The sequence below is a fragment of the Lampris incognitus genome, chromosome 1, assembly GCF_029633865.1.
Source record: "Lampris incognitus isolate fLamInc1 chromosome 1, fLamInc1.hap2, whole genome shotgun sequence".
Taxonomy (NCBI): domain Eukaryota; kingdom Metazoa; phylum Chordata; class Actinopteri; order Lampriformes; family Lampridae; genus Lampris; species Lampris incognitus.
Genome location: NC_079211.1, coordinates 152,434,207 through 152,457,648, shown reverse-complemented (window position 1 = coordinate 152,457,648; position 23,442 = coordinate 152,434,207). Strand labels below are relative to the sequence as shown.

Here is a 23,442-nt window from a genome sequence, read left to right as displayed (position 1 = left end):
ATCTCTCTTTTATTATAATCTCTTTATTATAATCTCTCTTTATTATAAACTCGCTTTTATTATAATCTCTATTATAATCTCTCTTTTATTATAATCTGTCTTTTATTATAAACTCTCTTTTATTATAATCTCTCTATTATAAACTCTCTTTTATTATAATCTGTCTTTCATTATAATCTCTATTATAATCGCTCTTTATTATAATCTTTTTATTATAATCTCTCTATTATAATCTCTCTTTATTATAAACTCGCTTTTATTATAATCTCTCTTTATTATAATCTCTCTTTATTATAATCTCTCTTTATTGTAAACTCGCTTTTATTATAATCTCTCTTTATTATAAACTCTCGTTTATTATAATCTTTCTTTATTATAATCTCTTTTTATTATAATCTCTCTATTATAAACTCTCTTTTATTATAATCTGTCTTTTATTATTATCTCTCTTTTATTATAATCTCTTTTTATTATAATATCTCTTTTAATACGACCTCTCTTTTATTATATTCTCTCTTTATTATAAACTCTCTTTTATTGTAATCTCTCTTTTATTATAATCTCTTTTTATTATAATATCTCTTTTAATACGACCTCTCTTTTATTATAATCTCTCTTTATTATAATCTCTCTTAATACGACCTCTCTTTTATTATAATCTCTCTTTTAATACGACCTCTCTTGATTATAATCTCTGTTGATTATAATCTCTCTTTATTATAATCTCTCTTTTAATACGACCTCTTTTATTATAATCCCTCTTATTATAATCTCTTTTTATTGTAATTTCTTTTTATTATAATATCTCTTTTAATACGATCTCTCTTTTATTATAATCTCTTTTTTAATACGACCTCTCTTGATTATAATCTCTCTTTATTATAATCTCTCTTTTAATACGACCTATCTTTTATTATAATCTCTCTTTATTATAATCTCTCTTTATTATAATCTCTCTTTATTATAATCTCTCTTTTATTATAATATCTCTTTTAATACGACCTCTCTTTTATTATAATCTGTCTTTATTGTAATCTCTATTATAATCTCTATTATAATCTGTCTTTATTATAATCTGTATTATAATCTCTCTTTTCATACGAGCTCTCGGACCCACGTGACTAGGCAGTGGGGTTCGTTGCCTGTGGTGATTTTACAGACAGGCTTTAAATGTTTGTTGATCAAATCTCGACTATAAAAACCACTGGAACTTAGTTTTAGTCTTCATCCAGAATGGACAGGACAGAAAACAGTCAGCCTGGGAGCGTCCGGGTAGCCTGCTGGTCTATTCCATTGCCTACCAACACGGAGATCGCCGGTTCGAATCCCCGTGTTACCTCCGGCTTGGTCGGGCATCCCTACAGACACAACTGGCCGTGTCTGCGGGTGGGAAGCCGGATGTGGGTATGTGTGCTGGTCGCTGCACTAGCGCCTCCACTGGTCGGTCGGGACTCCTGTTCGGGGGGGGGGACTGGGAAGAATAGCGTGATCCTCCCACGCGCTACGTCCCCCTGGTGAATCGCCTGACTGTCAGGTGAAAAGAAGCGGCTGGTGACTCCAACTGGCGATCCCCGTGTTGCTAGGTAACGGACTGGGCCGCTACACTGCCTGCACGTCGCCGATATAGTGTCGGTGGATAAACAGCGTGAGCCTGAGAAACGAGCAGGCTGGGTTCCTTACATGCATAGCAGTCGTGTGTGGGTGTCAAGACACAGTCCCCGTTCTCTTCTGATCTGGTCTGACTCCAGGAGGCGTCTTTGCTTTTAACGTGGTGCGATGAAGGAAACCTGTTGGGCCAGAGAGGTCCCACAGAACACCGAGCCACGGCCTCTCCACCTCGGCGGTGAGGGTACAGCTGCCATCATGAAGGGGAGATACTAGCAGCTGGTCACAACAACACCAGCTCATTTGTCCAATCTGAACATGAACAAGTGTGCCGTGAACCATCCGACGCACGTTGTTCTTCTCCTGGCTGTTTTCTAATCAGCTCCTGGTCCTAATCAGCTCCTGGTCCTAATCAGCTCCTGGTCCTAATCAGCTCCTGCTCCTAATCAGCTCCTGCTCCTAATCAGCTCCTGGTCCTAATCAGCTCCTGGTCCTAATCAGCTCCTGGTCCAGTCCAGCAAAGCCCTCACTCCTCTCGACCATCTCAGCCACTTGGCATGGTATTGAGTTGCTGTCAGGATAGTGTTGTTCTTATTACCACAGCCATGTACACCCAGACCGCGTCCGGATGTGGGCCACTTCAGGCAGTGATGCGGCACTGGTGGCCTTCTTCTGGTCCTGACCAAATGGATGTGACCCTGCAGCGCCCCGTGTGGTAAATGGTGAATATGGCCCAAATATCACAAAACAAATATGGCCACCTTTGGCAAATATGTGGCACATGCTGCATTGCTATGGCTTGGTTCTGGCCCAGATCTGGCAAACAGGAGCGGACCCCCCTAAGTGCCATGACTCCACGTGGTATGTGGGCCGGATGTGTCTGTGGGGACGCCCGACCAAGCCGGAGGTAACACGGGGACTCGAACCGGCCCATAATGCAACGGCTGCGCCCTTAACTAAACTCTGGTCATGTGACCCGTTACGCTCATGTTTCAATTAAACCTTGCGTAAAGGGCGCCCGCTAGCGTAGCAGTCTGTTCTGTTGCCTACCAACAGGGGGTCGCCGGTTCGAATCCCCGTGTTACCTCCGGCTTGGTCGGGCGTCCCTACAGACACAACTGGCCGTGTCTGCGGGTGGGAAGCCGGATGTGGGTGTTTGTCCTGGTCGCCGCGCTAGCGCCTCCTCTGGTCTGTCGGGGCGGAGAGGGGGTGGAGCAGCGGCCGGGACGGCTCAGAAAGAGCGGGGTAATTGGCCAGATACAGTTGGGGAGACAAGTGGGAAAAATAGGGGAGAAAGGGCACTACGTTTTTTAATTAGAAATTAATTTACCCTGGTATATTTCAAGTAAAGTATGTTTCAACCGCGTATTTATTTGTTCCTTTCTAATCTTGTTAACGGCTGAACGAACGCAGTAACCAGGACTTTACTACAACAACCTCAAATAAACACGTCAGGGCAACTGTCTGCTCACCATGCCGCTTCTCACGCCGAGGCAGCCAATTCAGCCGGGACCCACCCGGGTCCCCCGCACCACGGGCGGGTCCGTGGCCGTTACACTAGCCCAGTGGTTCTCAACCGGGGGTCAGCGGACCCCTAGTGGTCCTTGGTGTCATTGCAAGGGGTCCGTGAAAATAAAACATCTTTAAAAAAGATCCTATGACATTTATAGAAATAGGATTATTTTACTCAAATGTGACTGAGACCTTTATCTACCTAAACTATAAAGGGTAACAGGACCTTTTTCTCTAATTACCTCTGTTTCACAAGTGTCATTTATTGTGTTTTAATAAGAGATCTCGCTCCCGTTTGCATTGTTAAAAGTTACTGCATAAAAATTCTGTTGTTACATATATCTGAAAGTTACTGAATACATATTCTGTTTTGTTACATATATCTGAAAGTTACTGAATACATATTCTGTGTTGTTACATATATCTGAAAGTTACTGAATACATATTCTGTTTTGTTACATATATCTGAAAGTTACTGAATACATATTCTGTTTTGTTACATATATCTGAAAGTTACTGAATACATATTCTGTTTTGTTACATATATCTGAAAGTTACTGAATACATATTCTGTGTTGTTACATATATCTGAAAGTTACTGAATACATATTCTGTTTTGTTACATATATCTGAAAGTTACTGAATACATATTCTGTTTTGTTACATATATCTGAAAGTTACTGAATACATATTCTGTTTTGTTACATATATCTGAAAGTTACTGAATACATATTCTGTTTTGTTACATATATCTGAAAGTTACTGAATACATATTCTGTTTTGTTACATATATCTGAAAGTTACTGAATACATATTCTGTTTTGTTACATATATCTGAAAGTTACTGAATACATATTCTGTTTTGTTACATATATCTGAAAGTTACTGAATACATATTCTGTTTTGTTACATATATCTGAAAGTTACTGAATACATATTCTGTTTTGTTACATATATCTGAAAGTTACTGAATACATATTCTGTGTTGTTACATATATCTGAAAGTTACTGAATACATATTCTGTGTTGTTACATATATCTGAAAGTTACTGAATACATATTCTGTTTTGTTACATATATCTGAAAGTTACTGCATAAGAACTCTGTTTTGTTACATATATCTGAAAGTTACTGAATACATATTCTGTGTTGTTACATATATTTGAAAGTTACTGAATACATATTCTGTGTTGTTACATATATCTGAAAGTTACTGAATACATATTCTGTTTTGTTACATATATCTGAAAGTTACTGAATACATATTCTGTTTTGTTACATATATCTGAAAGTTACTGCATAAGAACTCTGTTTTGTTACATATATCTGAAAGTTACTGAATACATATTCTGTTTTGTTACATATATCTGAAAGTTACTGAATACATATTCTGTTTTGTTACATATATCTGAAAGTTACTGAATACATATTCTGTTTTGTTACATATATCTGAAAGTTACTGAATACATATTCTGTGTTGTTACATATATCTGAAAGTTACTGAATACATATTCTGTTTTGTTACATATATCTGAAAGTTACTGAATACATATTCTGTTTTGTTACATATATCTGAAAGTTACTGAATACATATTCTGTTTTGTTACATATATCTGAAAGTTACTGAATACATATTCTGTTTTGTTACATATATCTGAAAGTTACTGAACACATATTCTGTTTTGTTACATATATCTGAAAGTTACTGAATACATATTCTGTTTTGTTACATATATCTGAAAGTTACTTCATAAGAATTCTGTTTTGTTACGTATATCTGAAAGTTACTGAATACATATTCTGTTTTGTTACATATATCTGAAAGTTACTGAACACATATTCTGTTTTGTTACATATATCTGAAAGTTACTGAATACATATTCTGTTTTGTTACATATATCTGAAAGTTACTGCATAAGAATTCTGTTTTGTTACGTATATCTGAAAGTTACTGAATACATATTCTGTTTTGTTACATATATCTGAAAGTTACTGAATACATATTCTGTTTTGTTACATATATCTGAAAGTTACTGAATACATATTCTGTGTTGTTACATATATCTGAAAGTTACTGAATACATATTCTGTGTTGTTACATATATCTGAAAGTTACTGAATACATATTCTGTGTTGTTACATATATCTGAAAGTTACTGAATACATATTCTGTGTTGTTACGTATATCTGAAAGTTACTGAATACATATTCTGTGTTGTTACATATATCTGAAAGTTACTGAATACATATTCTGTGTTGTTACATATATCTGAAAGTTACTGAATACATATTCTGTTTTGTTACATATATCTGAAAGTTACTGAATACATATTCTGTTTTGTTACATATATCTGAAAGTTACTGCATAAGAACTCTGTTTTGTTACATATATTTGAAAGTTACTGAATACATATTCTGTTTTGTTACATATATCTGAAAGTTACTGAATACATATTCTGTTTTGTTACATATATCTGAAAGTTACTGAATACATATTCTGTTTTGTTACATATATCTGAAAGTTACTGCATAAGAACTCTGTTTTGTTACATATATCTGAAAGTTACTGAATACATATTCTGTTTTGTTACATATATCTGAAAGTTACTGAATACATATTCTGTTTTGTTACATATATCTGAAAGTTACTGAATACATATTCTGTGTTGTTACATATATCTGAAAGTTACTGAATACATATTCTGTTTTGTTACATATATCTGAAAGTTACTGAATACATATTCTGTGTTGTTACATATATCTGAAAGTTACTGAATACATATTCTGTTTTGTTACATATATCTGAAAGTTACTGAATACATATTCTGTTTTAATACATATATCTGAAAGTTACTGAATACATATTCTGTGTTGTTACATATATCTGAAAGTTACTGAATACATATTCTGTTTTGTTACATATATCTGAAAGTTACTGAATACATATTCTGTTTTGTTACATATATCTGAAAGTTACTGCATAAGAATTCTGTTTTGTTACGTATATCTGAAAGTTACTGAATACATATTCTGTGTTGTTACATATATCTGAAAGTTACTGAATACATATTCTGTTTTGTTACATATATCTGAAAGTTACTGCATAAGAATTCTGTTTTGTTAACTATATCTAAGTTACAACTGAAAGCTCTTATTTTTGCCCCAAAGAGTGAATAAATGCTATAATGCAATTTAAAATGCAGTTTCTACTGTTTCTACAAACTGCAACCCCCCTCCCCCAGGATCAGGTGGAGGGGTCCTCAGGGTAGATCAAAAATACGCAGGGGGTCCAGGACCCCAAAAAGGTGGAGAACCACTGGACTAGGGGACCCCGGTGTGTGACTAGCCAGAGCCATTCACTGGACGGATTACATTGACAGACCTGTTGTGGGGCGTGGCCGCTCTCGCACGCGCTCCCGGCGGTGATGGTCCGCGGCGTGATGGCGGTGCCGTGGTGGAGCACGCCTGCAGCATCCGGAACTGTTTCTGCAAAGCCAAGAGGACACGCCGGCTTTCAGGGTCTGCACAGGTCGCGGCCTGGTCCGCCTTCTGAGCAGACGGTGTGCATGTGTGACCAGTTTGCATCAGTGAGTCAACATCTCTGCAGAAGCCAGGGTCCCGGATCGCCGCCCCCCTCCCGGACCCCCGCCCCCCTCCCGGACCCCCGCCCCCCTCCCGGACCCCCGCCACCCTGCTCACTCAGGACCCTGGGCCGTATGCTCCGTCTCCCGCGCGACTGAAAGGTAGCATGGACGAATGTACGTTGCTTTTGTTTAAAGTGCACTGTCTTTATGGATGTAGAGGTGCCCCCCCCCCTAAATGGTGTAACCCCCCCCTTAAATGGTGTATCCCCCCTAAATGGTGTAACCCCCCCCTTAAATGGTGTAACCCCCCCCTAAATGGTGTAACCCCCCCCTTAAATGGTGTACCCCCCCTAAATGGTGTAACCCCCCCCCTTAAATGGTGTAACCCCCCCCTAAATGGTGTAAACCCCCCCCTAAATGGTGTAACCCCCCCCCTAAATGGTGTAACCCCCCCCTTAATGGTGTAACCCCCCCTAAATGGTGTAACCCCCCCCCTTAATGGTGTAAACCCCCCCCCTAAATGGTGTAACCCCCCCCCTTAAATGGTGTAACCCCCCCCCTAAATGGTGTAACCCCCCCCTTAATGGTGTAACCCCCCCCCTAAATGGTGTAACCCCCCCCTAAATGGTGTAACCCCCCCCCTAAATGGTGTAACCCCCCCCCCCCCGTTTCTTTTTGTTTTTTGGTCTGGTTATTCTGTGCCTTATGTGACATGACTGCTGAAGTTTTCCCTGCCTTGTATTCTCAGACGGGCATTACAGGTGTAGGACCTGGGCCAGCGGGAGTTAGGATGACGGCAGAGAAGCGGGCTGACCGGGTCGGTCTTGTGAGCAGGGCTGCACCGGGACCGGGACTGGGTGCTGTGCTGCGCTGCGCTGCCATGTGCCGGACTACAGGCTTATTTAGTGTGTCTAAACCCCGTGTCCTTCTTCCATACTTACCCCGGAAACTTCCTTCCGTCCCATTCTGGGTGGCTCTGGGTTTTGGGGGGCTCCCGGGTGGAGAGTCCAACTCCAGTCTCTGACAGACTCGGTCCAAGTCACGGCAACGTGAATACCGCCCTCCAGTGGCCAGAGGAGTACTTGCAACGGGGCCGTCACCGCTGCGCCTGAGCAGAATCCTCCTCCTGAAGCGTTTGTATGACACCTGATGAGCATCAGTACTTCCCTGGGAGACGAGAACACAACATGCAGTACTGTAAGATGTAATACTGTAATACGTAATACTGTAATATGCAGTAATGTAAGATGTAATACTGTAATACGTTATAATGTAAGATGTAATACTGTAATACTGTAATATATAGTACTGTAAGATGTAATACTGTAAGATATAGTACTGTAAGATGTAATACTGTAATATATAGTACTGTAAGATATATGTAAGATGTAATACTGTAATACTGTAATATGCAATACTGTAAGATGCGATACTGTAATATGTAATACTGTAATATATAATATATAATACTGTAAGATGTAATACTATAATATATAGTACTGTAAGATGTAATACTGTAATATATAATATATAATACTGTAAGATGTAATACTGTAATATATAATATATAATACTGTAAGATGTAATACTGTAATAATGTAATATATAATACTGTAAGATGTAATACTGTAATATATAGTACTGTAAGATGTAATACTGTAATATATAATATATAATACTGTAAGATGTAATACTGTAAGATATAGTACTGTAAGATGTAATACTGTAATATATAGTACTGTAAGATATATGTAAGATGTAATACTGTAATACTGTAAGATGCGATACTGTAATATGTAATACTGTAATATATAATATATAATACTGTAAGATGTAATACTATAATATATAGTACTGTAAGATGTAATACTGTAATATATAATATATAATACTGTAAGATGTAATACTGTAATATATAATATATAATACTGTAAGATGTAATACTGTAATATATAATATATAATACTGTAAGATGTAATACTGTAATATATAGTACTGTAAGATGTAATACTGTAATATATAATATATAATACTGTAAGATGTAATACTGTAAGATGTAATACTGTAATATATAATATATAATACTGTAAGATGTAATACTGTAATAATGTAATATATAATACTGTAAGATGTAATACTGTAAGATGTAATACTGTAATATATAATATATAATACTGTAAGATGTAATACTGTAATATATAATATATAATACTGTAAGATGTAATACTGTAATATATAGTACTGCAAGATGTAATACTGTAATATATAATATATAATACTGTAAGATGTAATACTGTAATATATAATATATAATACTGTAAGATGTAATACTGTAAGATGTAATATACAATAATGTAATATATAATACTGTAAGATGTAATACTGTAAGATATAGTACTGTAAGATGTAATACTGTAATACTGTAATACGTAATACTGTAATATGCAATAATGTAAGATGTAATACTGTAATACGTTATTATGTAAGATGTAATAATGTAATATATAATATATAATACTGTAAGATGTAATAATGTAATACATAATAATGTAATATGCAATAATGTAAGATATAATACTGTAAGATGTAATACTGTCAGATGCAATACTGTAATATATAATATATAATACTGTAAGATGTAATACTGTAATACTGTAATATGCAATAATGTAAGATGTAATACTGTAATACGTTGTAATGTAATATGCAATAATGTCAGATATAATACTGTAATATATAATATATAATACTGTAAGATGTAATACTGTAATATATAATATATAATACTGTAAGATGTAATGTAATATGCAATAATGTAAGATATAATACTGTAATATATAATATATAATACTGTAAGATGTGATACTGTAATATATAATATACTGTAAGGTGTAATAATGTAATATATAATACTGTAATATATAATACTGTAAGATATAATACTGTAAGATGTAATAATGTAATATATAATACTGTAAGATGTAATAATGTAATGTGTAATAATGTAAGATATAATACTGTAAGATGCAATAAAGTAAGATATAATATACTGTAAGGTGTAATAATGTAATATATAATACTGTAAGATTTAATGTAAGATGTAATAATGTAATACATAATACTGTAAAATGTAATGTAAGATGTAATAATGTAATATATAATACTGTAAGATGTAATAATGTAAGATGTAATACTGTAAGATGCAATAAAGTAAGATGCAATACTGTAAGATGTAATAATGTAATGTGTAATAATGTAAGATGTAATACTGTAACATGTAATAATGTAATGTAAGATGTAATAATGTAAGATATAATACTGTAAGATGCAATAAAGTAAGATGCAATACTGTAAGATGTAATAATGTAATGTGTAATAATGTAAGATGCAATAAAGTAAGATATCATATACTGTAAGGTGTAATAATGTAATATATAATACTGTAAGATGTAATACTGTAAGATGTAATAATGTAAGATGTAATACTGTAATATATAATATGTAATACTGTCAGATGTAATATATAATACTGTAATTCATAATACTGTAAGATGTAATACTGTAAGATGTAATACTGTATAATATGTAATACTGTAAGATTTAATACTGTAATATATAATATGTAATACTGTAAGATGTAATACTGTAATATATAATATGTAATACTGTAAGATGTAATAATGTAACATATAATACTGTAAAATGTAATAATGTAATATATAATACTGTAAGATGTAATACTGTAATATGTAATAATGTAATATGTAATATTGTAGGATGTAATACTGTAATATATAAGATGTAATAATGTAAGACATAATAATGTAAGATGTAATATTGTAATATATAATACTGTAATATGTAATACTGTAATATATAATACTGTAAGATGTAATACTGTAATATATAATAATGTAATATATATTACTGTAAGATGTAATACTGTAATATATAATATATAATACTGTAAGATGTAATAATGTAATATGTAATATATAATAATGTAATATATAATACTGTAAAATGTAATACTGTAATATATAATATGTAATACTGTAAGATGTAATAATGTAATATATAATACTGTAAGATGTAATAATATAATATATAATAATGTAAGATGTAATAATGTAATACATTATACTGTAAGATGTAATACTGTAATATATAATACTGTAAGATGTAATACTGTAATATATAATATATAATACTGTAAGATGTAATACTGTAATATATAATATATAATACTGTAAGATGTAATACTATAATATATAGTACTGTAAGATGTAATATTGTAATATATAATATATAATACTGTAAGATGTAATGCTGTAATATATAATATATAATACTGTAAGATGTAATACTGTAATATATAGTACTGTAAGATGTAATACTGTAATATATAATATATAATACTGTAAGATGTAAGACTGTAATATATAATATATAATACTGTAAGATGTAATACTGTAAGATGTAATACTGTAATATATAATATATGATACTGTAAGATGTAATACTGTAATAATGTAATATATAATACTGTAAGATGTAATACTGTAAGATGTAATACTGTAATATATAATATATAATACTGTAAGATGTAATACTGTAATAATGTAATATATAATACTGTAAGATGTAATACTGTAATATATAATATATAATACTGTAAGATGTAATACTGTAATATATAATATATAATACTGTAAGATGTAATACTGTAATATATAATACTGTAAGATGTAATATATAATATATAATACTGTAAGATGTAATACTGTAATATATAATATATAATACTGTAAGATGTAATACTGTAATATATAATACTGTAAGATGTAATACTGTAATATATAATATATAATACTGTAAGATGTAATGCTGTAATATATAATATATAATACTGTAAGATGTAATACTGTAATATATGATATATAATACTGTAAGATGTAATACTGTAATATATAATAATGTAATATATATTACTGTAAGATGTAATACTGTAATATATAATATATAATACTGTAAGATGTAATAATGTAATATGTAATATATAATAATGTAATATATAATACTGTAAAATGTAATACTGTAATATATAATATGTAATACTGTAAGATGTAATAATGTAATGTAAAATGTAATGTAAGATGTAATAATGTAATATATAATACTGTAAGGTGTAATAATATAATATATAATAATATAAGATGTAATAATGTAATACATAATACTGTAAGATGTAATACTGTAATATATAATACTGTAAGATGTAATACTGTAATATATAATATATAATACTGTAAGATGTAATACTGTAATATATAATATATAATACTGTAAGATGTAATACTGTAATATATAGTACTGTAAGATGTAATACTGTAATATATAATATATAATACTGTAAGATGTAATACTGTAATATATAATATATAATACTGTAAGATGTAATACTGTAATATATAATACTGTAAGATGTAATACTGTAATATATAATATATAATACTGTAAGATGTAATATATAATATATAATACTGTAAGATGTAATACAGTCAGGGGAATGTTTGAACGCACATCTTGGAATGTGTCATATTGCTAAGTCAACATGGCCACTTGCCAGAAGAATTGAATAAAAACCTTCACTCGTCTTTTTCTTTTTGACATTTTGGAATCGAAGGGTTATGAAACAAACGTTAACCGTTTTCCTGAAGACCTGAATTTGCTAATAGTTCAGCATGATGGAACGACTCCGCAGCAGCTTCTTGGCCAGCAGCGGTTAAAGCTGAGCTGGACAAAGTGTCCATCAAACGGTTTCAAGGCGCACCTTCCGCCAATACACACACACACAACACACACCCCATCTGCACGTCATCATGTCTCTACACGCCGCTTCATGTTGCACCACTACACACACACACACCCCATCTGCACGTCATCGTGTACTACACACTTATATCGGCGTCTAAACCAGTGCTGCCCTGAACCATCCACTTTGCAGTACTTGTACACAGCCCTTTATCCTCTGTTTGTATTTAGCTTTTGCTCAGCCACCTTCTGCACTGCACTGCGCATGTTGCTGCTGTTGCCACGTGTGCTGTATGTAGATAATGTGTCCGCGTGCACACATGTACGTTGTATGTGTATGTGCGCTGTGAGTTGTTACGTCCCAAACCACCAACCCTTCGTATGTGCAAACGCGTATGTGGCCACGAAAGCCGGATTCTGCTACATTCCCACTCCGCACAGGACCACCAGGGCGCTCAGACCGAGGTACACCAAGTGTACCATGGAGGGGGGGGCGGGGGGCAGTGGACGGATTTCACAACCTCTCAAGCCCCCTCTCGGCTCTGGGACCATCTCGGGTCTGGGACCATGTCGGGTCTGGGACCTAGTCTTCCTGTGTTTACCGCCCATGTGCAGCCTGGGCTCGCACCAGGTGGAAGTATAGCGGACACATCTGACGGGACTTCTACTTTTTCCATCCCTCCCTTATCCAGACCGCTGAAGACGCTGGGGCCTATCCCAGCGGCTCATTCGCTCGTCTGCCAGTGACGTCACCGCGACCCGTTGCGCTCACCAGCCAATCAGCGTCATTTCGCCTCACAGCTCCGGAAGCTTCTGCAGAGCTGTAGCAAGTCGCGCCTCGAGTGGCGTTATTGACTCCACAGCGTCTGGGCCTCGCACCCTTCCGAATCTGGTCCTAAGCGCTCCTGGAGCAGGACTTCAGCCATGTTGCCGCGTGTCAGCCCACCTCGCCCAGCCAATCCCCTTGCTTATGTGCTGCCATAGTGGAGGGGGCGCGCGGCGCACCTCGTCTGGCTACACCATCACCGGTGCAACGGTGGTCCCCGCAACAGAACCCGGCTTTCTGAGGAGAACCTCCAAACACGAACCCGGGCCGGGTACACCATCACCGGTGCAACGGTGGTCCCCGCAACAGAACCCGGCTTTCTGAGGAGAACCTCCAAACACGAACCCGGGCCGGGTACACCATCACCGGTGCAACGGTGGTCCCCGCAACAGAACCCGGCTTTCTGAGGAGAACCTCCAAACACGGACCCGGGCCGGGGCAGCCCAGCGGGGGCGTCTCCCACGCCAGGCTGTGAAATTTGACACTGCGACGGCCCATCCTGCCCGACGTCGCTGTGCCCTTCCTCTCGCATTTTACCCCTTCAAGATGGAGGCTTTGGGGGGTTACCCCACCAAATCCTCCAGCCCCAAAGCCAGAATGTTCACCGTTCTGCTGAGCATGACGGTCGGCGTGGGCTGTTTGTTCCTCCTGCTGGCCAAGCCCAGGAGACCCCGGGATTTCTATTCGTTTGAGGTGAAAGACGCGAGGGGGAGGACGGTGTCGCTGGAGAAGTTCCGTGGAAGAGTAAGTCCACATCAGCACTTCCCGTCCCGCGGAGCGGAGCAGCAGAACCATCACACTTGCCTCGTACTTCTCACGGAGATGGGCCCTGGCGGGATTAATACAGTTGTCTGTGTCGTGTCATGTCGTGTCTGTGTCGTGTCTGTGTCGTGTCGTGTCTGTGTCGTGTCGTGTCTGTGTCGTGTCTGTGTCGTGTGGTGTGTCGTGTCTGTGTCGTGTCTGTGTCGTGTCGTGTCTGTGTCGTGTCGTGTCGTGTCGTGTGGTGTGGTGCTGCACAGCACATAAACAGCCTCCGTCATCCCCCCGCAGGCTTCTCTGGTTGTAAACGTGGCGAGTCGCAGCGAGAACACGGAGGTGAACTACCGCTCCCTGCAGGAGCTGCACCGGGAACTGGGCACGTCTCACTTCAACGTCCTCGCCTTTCCCTGCGGCCAGTTCGGCGACACCGAGCCGGGGTCCAGCCGGGACGTCGAGGCGTTCGCCAAGGCCGAATACGGCACCACCTTCCCTTTCTTCGGCAAGATCAAAATCATGGGGTCAGAGGCAGAACCTGCCTTCAGATTCCTCACAGGTGGGTGTAGATAAGTGAAAAGAACCCAAATACAAAGGTTGGTTCCGAATACCCGGCTCCTAAAAACATCGAAACCCGTTACAGGCTTTCATGATGGTTTTGGTTCCACTGGGAACTGTATTATGTCTGGTGGTGTGTAATGGTCGGTATTAGGGTGTAACTGAAACTATGGGAGCATGTTGGGCTCTATAGGAAACCATCCGTTAAAACCATTACATCCATCCATCCATCCATTATCCATCCATCCAGCCATCCATCCATTATCCATCCATCATCCATCCATCCATTATCCATCCATCCATCCATTATCCATCCATCCATCCATCCAGCCATCCATCCATTATCCATCCATCCATTATCCATCCATCCATCCATCCATCCATCCATCCATTATCCATCCATCCAGCCATCCATCCATTATCCATCCATCATCCATCCATCCATTATCCATCCATCCATCCATCCATCCGTCCATCCATTACATCCATCCATCCATTATCCATCCATTATCCATCCATTATCCATCCATTATCCATCCATCCATCCATCCATCCATCCATTATCCATCCATCCATCCATTATCCATCCATCCATCCATCCATCCATCCATTATCCATCCATCCATCCATCCATTATCCATCCATCCATCCATCCATCCATCCATCCATCCATTATCCATCCATTATCCAAGCGGCTTATCCCAAGCGGAGTCGTGGGGATACTGGAGCCTAGCCCATTGTCAAAAACCAGAAACCACTAAACGCTGGTGGTTTTGATGGTTATCCAGTATCGGAAACCCTCAGCTTCTTCTAACGGTGTGTGGTGGGGGTTGGCAGCAGGGTACCTATACGATCACCATAGTTCCCATTTTCAGTACGCTATATTACAATGTCCGTAGTCTGGAACATCCTAAAATGCCAGGATATATACTATTTCCACTGAAGAGTCCAATCCCCAAACCACCCGTATTCACATTTAGTGTAGTAAAAACGTCAAGACAGCCAAATACTTGGGGTCAACTGTCCAAAGTAACGGGGAGTGCAGGAGAGAGGTGGAGAAGAGAGTGCAGGCAGGGTGGAGTGGGTGGAGAAGAGTGTCAGGAGTGATTTGTGACAGAAGGGTACCAGCAAGAGTTAAAGGGAAGGTTTACAAGATGGTAGTGAGACCAGCTATGTTGTATGGTTTGGAGACAGTGGCACTGATGAAAAGACAGGAGGTGGAGCTGGAGGTGGCAGAGATGAAGATGATCAGATTTTCACTGGGAGTGATGAAGGAGGACAGGATTAGGAAGGAGGACAGGATTAGAGGGACAGCTCAGGTTGGATGGTTTGGAGACAAAGCAAGAGAGACAAGATTGAGATGGTGTGGACATGTGTGGAGGAGAGATGCTGAGTATATTGGGAGAAGGATGCTGAATATGGAGCTGCCAGGGAAGAGGAGAAGAGGAAGGCCAAAGAGGAGGTTTATGGATGTGGTGAGGGAAGACATGCAGGTGGCTGGTGTGACAGAGGAAGATGCAGAGGACAGGAAGAGGTGGAAACAGATGATCTGCTGTGGCGCCCCCTAACGGGAGCAGCCGAAAGAAGCGGTAGTAGTAGTAGGAGTAGTAGTAGGAGTAGCGGTAGTAGCGGTAGTAGTAGTCAAACATGTAATTGTCCACATAGAAGGGGGTGATCAATATTGAGCAAGCAGGAAGACTCTAATTCTGTATTTCAACTCATCCAGTCAATCCCCAGGCTTGTACTTGATCAAGCAATCAGCACTTCCAAAGCCTGCTTTTGCAGGTTACTTTGAAAACCTGCACCACAGGGCATGATTAAGGACTGGCCTTGGAGTCACTGGTCTACATAAATGTCATGGGAATTATTTGAAAACTATGTGTTGATGCTGCTCAGTAATCCAGGTAAGAAAATCCCACAAAGTTGAATCAGTTCATCTGAACACAATGTTTACTGACATACGTCTCATCATCATCTAGGTCAGCGTTTCTCCAACCTCTCCTGGAGGACCACTTGTCCTGCATGGTTTAGACCTCTCCTGGAGGACTACTTGTCCTGCATGGTTTAGACCTCTCCTGGAGGACTACTTGTCCTGCATGGTTTAGACCTCTCCTGGACGACCACTTGTCCTGCATGGTTTAGACCTCTCCTGGAGGACTACTTGTCCTGCATGGTTTAGACCTCTCCTGGAGGACTACTTGTCCTGCATGGTTTAGACCTCTCCTGGACGACCACTTGTCCTGCATGGTTTAGACCTCTCCTGGAGGACTACTTGTCCTGCATGGTTTAGACCTCTCCCTGCTCCAACACACAGCTGATTCAAATGATCAACTCGTTATGAGCTCCCCAAACTGCCTAATAACCAAACTGATCATTTCAATCAGCTGTGTTGGAGCAGGGAGAGGTCTAAACCATGCAGGACAAGTAGTCCTCCAGGAGAGGTTGGAGAAACGCTGGTCTAGGTGACCTCTTCAGTCTCACCTGACTGCAGGAACCCCACCCTTATAGACAATACAGTCACTGCAGGAACCCCACCCTTATAAACAATACAGTGACTGCAGGTACCCCCACCCTTATAAACAATACAGTGACTGCAGGTGTCCCCACCCTTATAAAAAATACAGTGGCTGCAGGTGTCCCCACCCTTATAAACAATACAGTGACTGCAGGTACCCCACCCTTATAAACAATACAGTGACTGCAGGTGTCCCCACCCTTATAAACAATACAGTGACTGCAGGTACCCCCACCCTTATAAACAATACAGTGACTGCAGGTACCCCACCCTTATAAACAATACAGTGGCTGCAGGTGTCTCCACCCTTATAAACAATACAGTGGCTGCAGGTACCCCACCCTTATAAACAATACAGTGACTGCAGGTACCCCCACCCTTATAAACAGCACAGTTCCATAATGACCAATACTGGCAGTCAGTTGATGATCATTAATGAGAGGCATAATGGCCAAATGTGCTATGAAACGTTGTGTCCAGATGAACTGATTCAACTGTGTGGTATTTGAGAACCGGTTCTGGTGTGGTGTTGAACTTTACCAACCAGTTCAGTGTGATGAGCCTCAGTTGGATTCTCAAGTCTCAGGTTTCAAGTGGATTCGCACTTCTTCTGCTAATGAAATGCTTGTTTTGCTGGCTCAACACACAAGTGAAACTAAAACTACTTGTAGGAACACTTGGAGGATGCATGTTTAAAAACCGTGCGTGCAGACTTGAGTGCAGCATGTTGGACAGGGCGCTACGGCAGAGAACGCCGCTGCAGCAGTAAGGTGACATATGCGGTTGTGTTGTGAACAATAAGCTTGTGTAAATAGCAGATTGTTAAGGTGGCGATTAACAGTAACCATGGTGAACAGCTTAAGTGTGCAATTTCACTGGTGGCGGGGTAGTTGGGAGTTTGAGTAAATATGGTGTTTCGATATGGTATTTATGCAAATGCAGACGACGCGATGGATATCAATATTGTGTAAAAGTCCCTTTTAATTATCAGGATAGTAGTATTTTCCATATCATGCAGCACCACTCTGCATGATATGGACTCTGCATGATGTGGACTCTGCATGATGTGGACTCTGCATGATGTGGACTCTGCATGATATGGACCCTGTGACAGAAGGGTACCAGCAAGAGTTAAAGGGAAGGTTTACAAGATGGTAGTGAGACCAGCTATGTTGTATGGTTTGGAGACAGTGGTACTGATGAAAAGACAGGAGGAGGAGCTGGAGGTGGCAGAGATGAAGATGATAAGATTTTCACTGGGAGTGATGAAGAAGGACAGGATTAGGAACGAGTATATTAGAGGGACAGCTCAGGTTGGATGGTTTGGAGACAAAGCAAGAGAGACAAGATGGAGATGGTTTGGACATGTGTGGAGGAGAGATGCTGGGTATACTGGAAGAAGGATGCTGAATATGGAGCTGCCAGGGAAGAGGAGAAGAGGAAGGCCAAAGAGGAGGTTTATGGAGGTGGTGAGGGAGGACATGCAGGTGGCTGGTGTGACAGAGGAAGATGCAGAGGACAGGAAGAGATGGAAACGGATGATCCGCTGTGGCGCCCCCTAACGGGAGCAGCCGAAAGAAGCGGTAGTAGTAGTAGGAGTAGTAGTAGGAGTAGCGGTAGTAGCGGTAGTAGTAGTCAAACATGTAATTGTCCACATAGAAGGGGGTGATCAATATTGAGCAAGCAGGAAGACTCTAATTCTGTATTTCAACTCATCCAGTCAATCCCCAGGCTTGTACTTGATCAAGCAATCAGCACTTCCAAAGCCTGCTTTTGCAGGTTACTTTGAAAACCTGCAGCACAGGGTGTGATTAAGGACTGGCCTTGGAGTCACTGGTCTACATAAATGTCATGGGAATTATTTGAAAACTATGTGTTGATGCTGCTCAGTAATCCAGGTAAGAAAATCCCAGAAAGTTGAATCAGTTCATCTGAACACAACGTTTACTGACATACGTCTCATCATCATCTAGGTCAGCGTTTCTCCAACCTCTCCTGGACGACCACTTGTCCTGCATGTTCTAGATCTCTCCCTGCTCCAACACACAGCTGATTCAAATGATCAACTCGTTATGAGCTCCCCAAACTGCCTAATAACCAAACTGATCATTTCAATCAGCTGTGTTGGAGCAGGGAGAGGTCTAAACCATGCAGGACAAGTGGTCCTCCAGGAGAGGTTGGAGAAACGCTGGTCTAGGTGACCTCTTCAGTCTCACCTGACTGCAGGAACCCCACCCTTATAGACAATACAGTCACTGCAGGAACCCCACCCTTATAAACAATACAGTGACTGCAGGAACCCCACCCTTATAGACAATACAGTGACTGTAGGAACCCCACCCTTATAGACAATACAGTCACTGCAGGAACCCCACCCTTATAGACAATACAGTGACTGCAGGAACCCCACCCTTATAGACAATACAGTCACTGCAGGAACCCCACCCTTATAGACAATACAGTGACTGCAGGAACCCCACCCTTATAGACAATACAGTGACTGCAGGTGTCCCCACCCCTATAAACAATAGTGACTGCAGGTGTCCCCACCCCTATAAACAATAGTGACTGCAGGTACCCCACCCTTATAAACAATACAGTGGCTGCAGGTGTCCCCACCCTTATAAACAATACAGTGGCTGCAGGTGTCCCCACCCTTATAAACAATACAGTGGCTGCAGGTACCCCACCCTTATAAACAATACAGTGACTGCAGGTACCCCACCCTTATAAACAATACAGTCACTGCAGGTGTCCCCACCCTTATAAACAATACAGTGGCTGCAGGAACCCCACCCTTATAGACAATACAGTGACTGTAGGAACCCCACCCTTATAGACAATACAGTCACTGCAGGAACCCCACCCTTATAGACAATACAGTGACTGCAGGAACCCCACCCTTATAGACAATACAGTCACTGCAGGAACCCCACCCTTATAGACAATACAGTGACTGCAGGAACCCCACCCTTATAGACAATACAGTGACTGCAGGTGTCCCCACCCTTATAAACAATAGTGACTGCAGGTACCCCCACCCTTATAAACAGCACAGTTCCATAATGACCAATACTGGCAGTCAGTTGATGATCATTAATGAGAGGCATAATGGCCAAATGTGCTATGAAACGTTGTGTCCAGATGAACTGATCCAACTGTGTGGTATTTGAGAACCGGTTCTGGTGTGGTGTTGAACTTTACCAAACAGTTCAGTGTGATGAGCCTCAGTTGGATTCTCAAGTCTCAAGTGGATTTGCCATATATGACAAGCAGGCTTACACTTCTTCTGCTAATGAAATGCTTGTTTTGCTGGCTCAACACACAAGTGAAACTAAAACTACTTGTAGGAACACTTGGAGGATGCATGTTTAAAAACCGTGCGTGCAGACTTGAGTGCAGCATGTTGGACAGGGCGCTACGGCAGAGAACGCCGCTGCAGCAGTAAGGTGACATATGCGGTTGTGTTGTGAACAGTAAGCTTGTGTAAATAGCAGATTGTTAAGGCGGCGATTAACAGTAACCATGGTGAACAGCTTAAGTGTGCAATTTCACTGGTGTCGGGGTAGTTGGAGTTTGAGTAAATATGGTGTTTCAATATGGTATTTATGCAAATGCAGACGACGTGATGGATATCAATATTGTGTAAAAGTCCCTTTTAATTATCAGGATAGTAGTATTTTCCATATCATGCAGCACCACTCTGCATGATATGGACTCTGCATGATGTGGACTCTGCATGATGTGGACCCTGCATGATATGGACTCTGCATGATGTGGACTCTGCATGATGTGGACTCTGCATGATGTGGACCCTGTGACAGAAGGGTACCAGCAAGAGTTAAAGGGAAAGTTTACAAGATGGTAGTGAGACCAGCTATGTTATATGGTTTGGAGACAGTGGTACTGATGAAAAGACAGGAGGTGGAGCTGGAGGTGGCAGAGATGAAGATGATAAGATTTTCATTGGGAGTGATGAAGAAGGACAGGATTAGAGGGACAGCTCAGGTTGGACGGTTTGGAGACAAAGCAAGAGAGACAAGATTGAGATGGTGTGGACATGTGTGGAGGAGAGATGCTGGGTATACTGGGAGAAGGATGCTGAATATGGAGCTGCCAGGGAAGAGGAGAAGAGGAAGGCCAAAGAGGAGGTTTATGGATGTGGTGAGGGAGGACATGCAGGTGGCTGGTGTGACAGAGGAAGATGCAGAGGACAGGAAGAGATGGAAACGGATGATCCGCTGTGGCGCCCCCTAACGGGAGCAGCTGAGAGTAGTAGTAGTAGTAGCTGCAGCAGCACTACTCTCAGTGCAGCATTTCATTTACAAAACCCACAAGACCCAGCAGCCTTGCTGGGAGCCCGGCCAGAGGAGAAGTACCTCTTCTGCACGGAAAGCCCCTAGCCACTGCAACAGGTAGTTTTTCTGTTTGGTTTCACTTTTCTTTTCCTTTTTTTTTAGCACATCAAACCTATTCGACCTGCTGTGTATACTGGATCTGAAGAGCTTTTGAACAGTATAATGGAGTGTTTTCGATGGGACTGTTGTAATAATAAAATACACTGATCATTAAAGAGTTAAAAAAGGTTTAGTGTCATGTTTATTAATATGGACGTATGTGTTAACGTATTGTTTTTCAGATTCCATTCAGAAAATTCCAAAGTGGAACTTCTGGAAGTTCCTGGTGAATCCGGAGGGGAAAGTCACCCGGTTTTGGCGAGCGGATGAGCCCATGGAGAGTGTGCGCCAGGAAGTCACTGCGCTGGTGCGGCAAATCATCTTAAAGAAACGAGTTGAACTCTAAACGGCCGCGGGGCTTCTCCTTTCCCAGTCCGCACCTCTACATGTGTCTCTTCTTCTGCACCACTTGTGGGCGTGGCAGCCCGAGCTGGTGCAGCTCAGTGTGGTGGATGTGATGTGCATCCTCATCCCAGCGCAGGACCATCAGTTGTAGCCCAGGGGTGGTGGAGCTAAAGCAGGTCCAGCTGTGTGCCAGCAGCTGGACCTGCTCTCGATACCGTTTACAACCGTCGTCAGGAAAAACCTCGACTAGCATGCCGGACGCCCACCGTGTTGCTGCCTGCTGGCCCAGCGGTGAAGGAGTTCTAGCCAGCAAGCTCCCTGCATTTGATTTAGACCTAAACAATATTCCAGTTTGGCCTAAACTGGTGGTTCTCAATCAGGTCCTCAGGTACCAACCAAATTGCTGGTTTTTTATTCGACCCGGTTTACGTCACCTGTTGTTCCGGATCTGTAATGTAATTATCCACCTGGCATAATGGCAAACCGGCAGAGCTGGGGGTACCTGAGGACCTGATTGAGAACCACTGCTCCAACCTATGCTCCTTACTGTCTCTTACTGTTTACACTACACTGTGTAATTTGCCACTGATATCTTGTTGAGCCTGCTGTGGTAAATCACATTGTTTTCCTCGATTTGATGTATTTTAATGAAGCATCTTCCCCTAATAAAAACCCCATGGACTCTAGAGCTTTAATTCTGTCCTGCTCTGAGCACACCACCACCACCACCACCACCACCACCACCACTCCGCATTCCAACACACCACCACCACCACCACCACCACTCCTCAGTCCAACATTCACGAGGCTTTGTCTTGAAAAGGAGTTCAATGTTCACACACTATTTGACGTTTAAACCGCTGCAGTCGGCCGGTAGCACGCGGCCGGTGCCACGCGGCCGGTACCACAGGGCCGGTGCCACGCGGCCGGTACCACAGGGCCGGTGCCACAGGGCCAGTACCACAGGGCCGGTGCCACATGGCCGGTACCACAGGGCCGGTGCCACGCGGCCGGTACCACATGGCCGGTACCACAGGGCCGGTACCACAGGGCCGGTGCCACAGGGCCGGTACCACAGGGCCGGTACCACGCTAAGTCAGATGCCGTGACGGGGAAGTATGTGTAGCGGCTGAGTGTTGGGACAGCCGGCTAACACAGCACTGCCTCGTCATGACACATGTACAGCGGACAGTATTTCAGCTTGCTTTTAAATAACTGTTCTGTTGGTTTCGGTGTCATCGGGTCTCTGATCACATCTCCTACAAATCTGAAAAACCAGGAGGTGTTTTCTGACGAATGAGAAGTTGGGTTGTTTTGGCTGAGAAAAGCACAGAAAACGTTGAGGCGAGCTTTAGACGTTGCTTTGTGGCTCGGCCCGGGCAGCCGGAGGGCAGCAGCAGCTTAGCTGGCAAACCGAACCCACCAGCTAACGTGGCACTGCCTCCCAGCCACCCGAGAGGAAAGTCCAGCGGG

The 23,442-nt window shown here is 40.7% G+C and overlaps 2 protein-coding genes across 2 annotated transcripts in view; one reads left to right on the top strand and one right to left on the bottom strand.

The window, feature by feature from the left end:
* Positions 1-13,839, bottom strand: part of LOC130112909 (cell division cycle protein 20 homolog B-like) — a 36,235-nt gene extending 22,396 nt beyond the window's left edge. The window contains 3 exon segments of the mRNA XM_056280435.1: positions 6,500-6,603; positions 7,643-7,868; positions 13,687-13,839. Of these exon segments, the coding sequence (XP_056136410.1) occupies positions 6,500-6,603; positions 7,643-7,868; positions 13,687-13,839 (483 nt within the window).
* On the top strand, positions 13,385-22,651 carry gpx8 (glutathione peroxidase 8 (putative)). Its single transcript, XM_056287624.1, has 3 exons — positions 13,385-14,085; positions 14,392-14,653; positions 21,807-22,651. The coding sequence occupies exons 1-3, from the start codon at positions 13,888-13,890 to the stop codon at positions 21,968-21,970; spliced, it is 624 nt and encodes a 207-aa protein (XP_056143599.1). The 5' UTR covers positions 13,385-13,887; the 3' UTR covers positions 21,971-22,651.
* Positions 22,652-23,442: the final 791 nt, after the last annotated feature.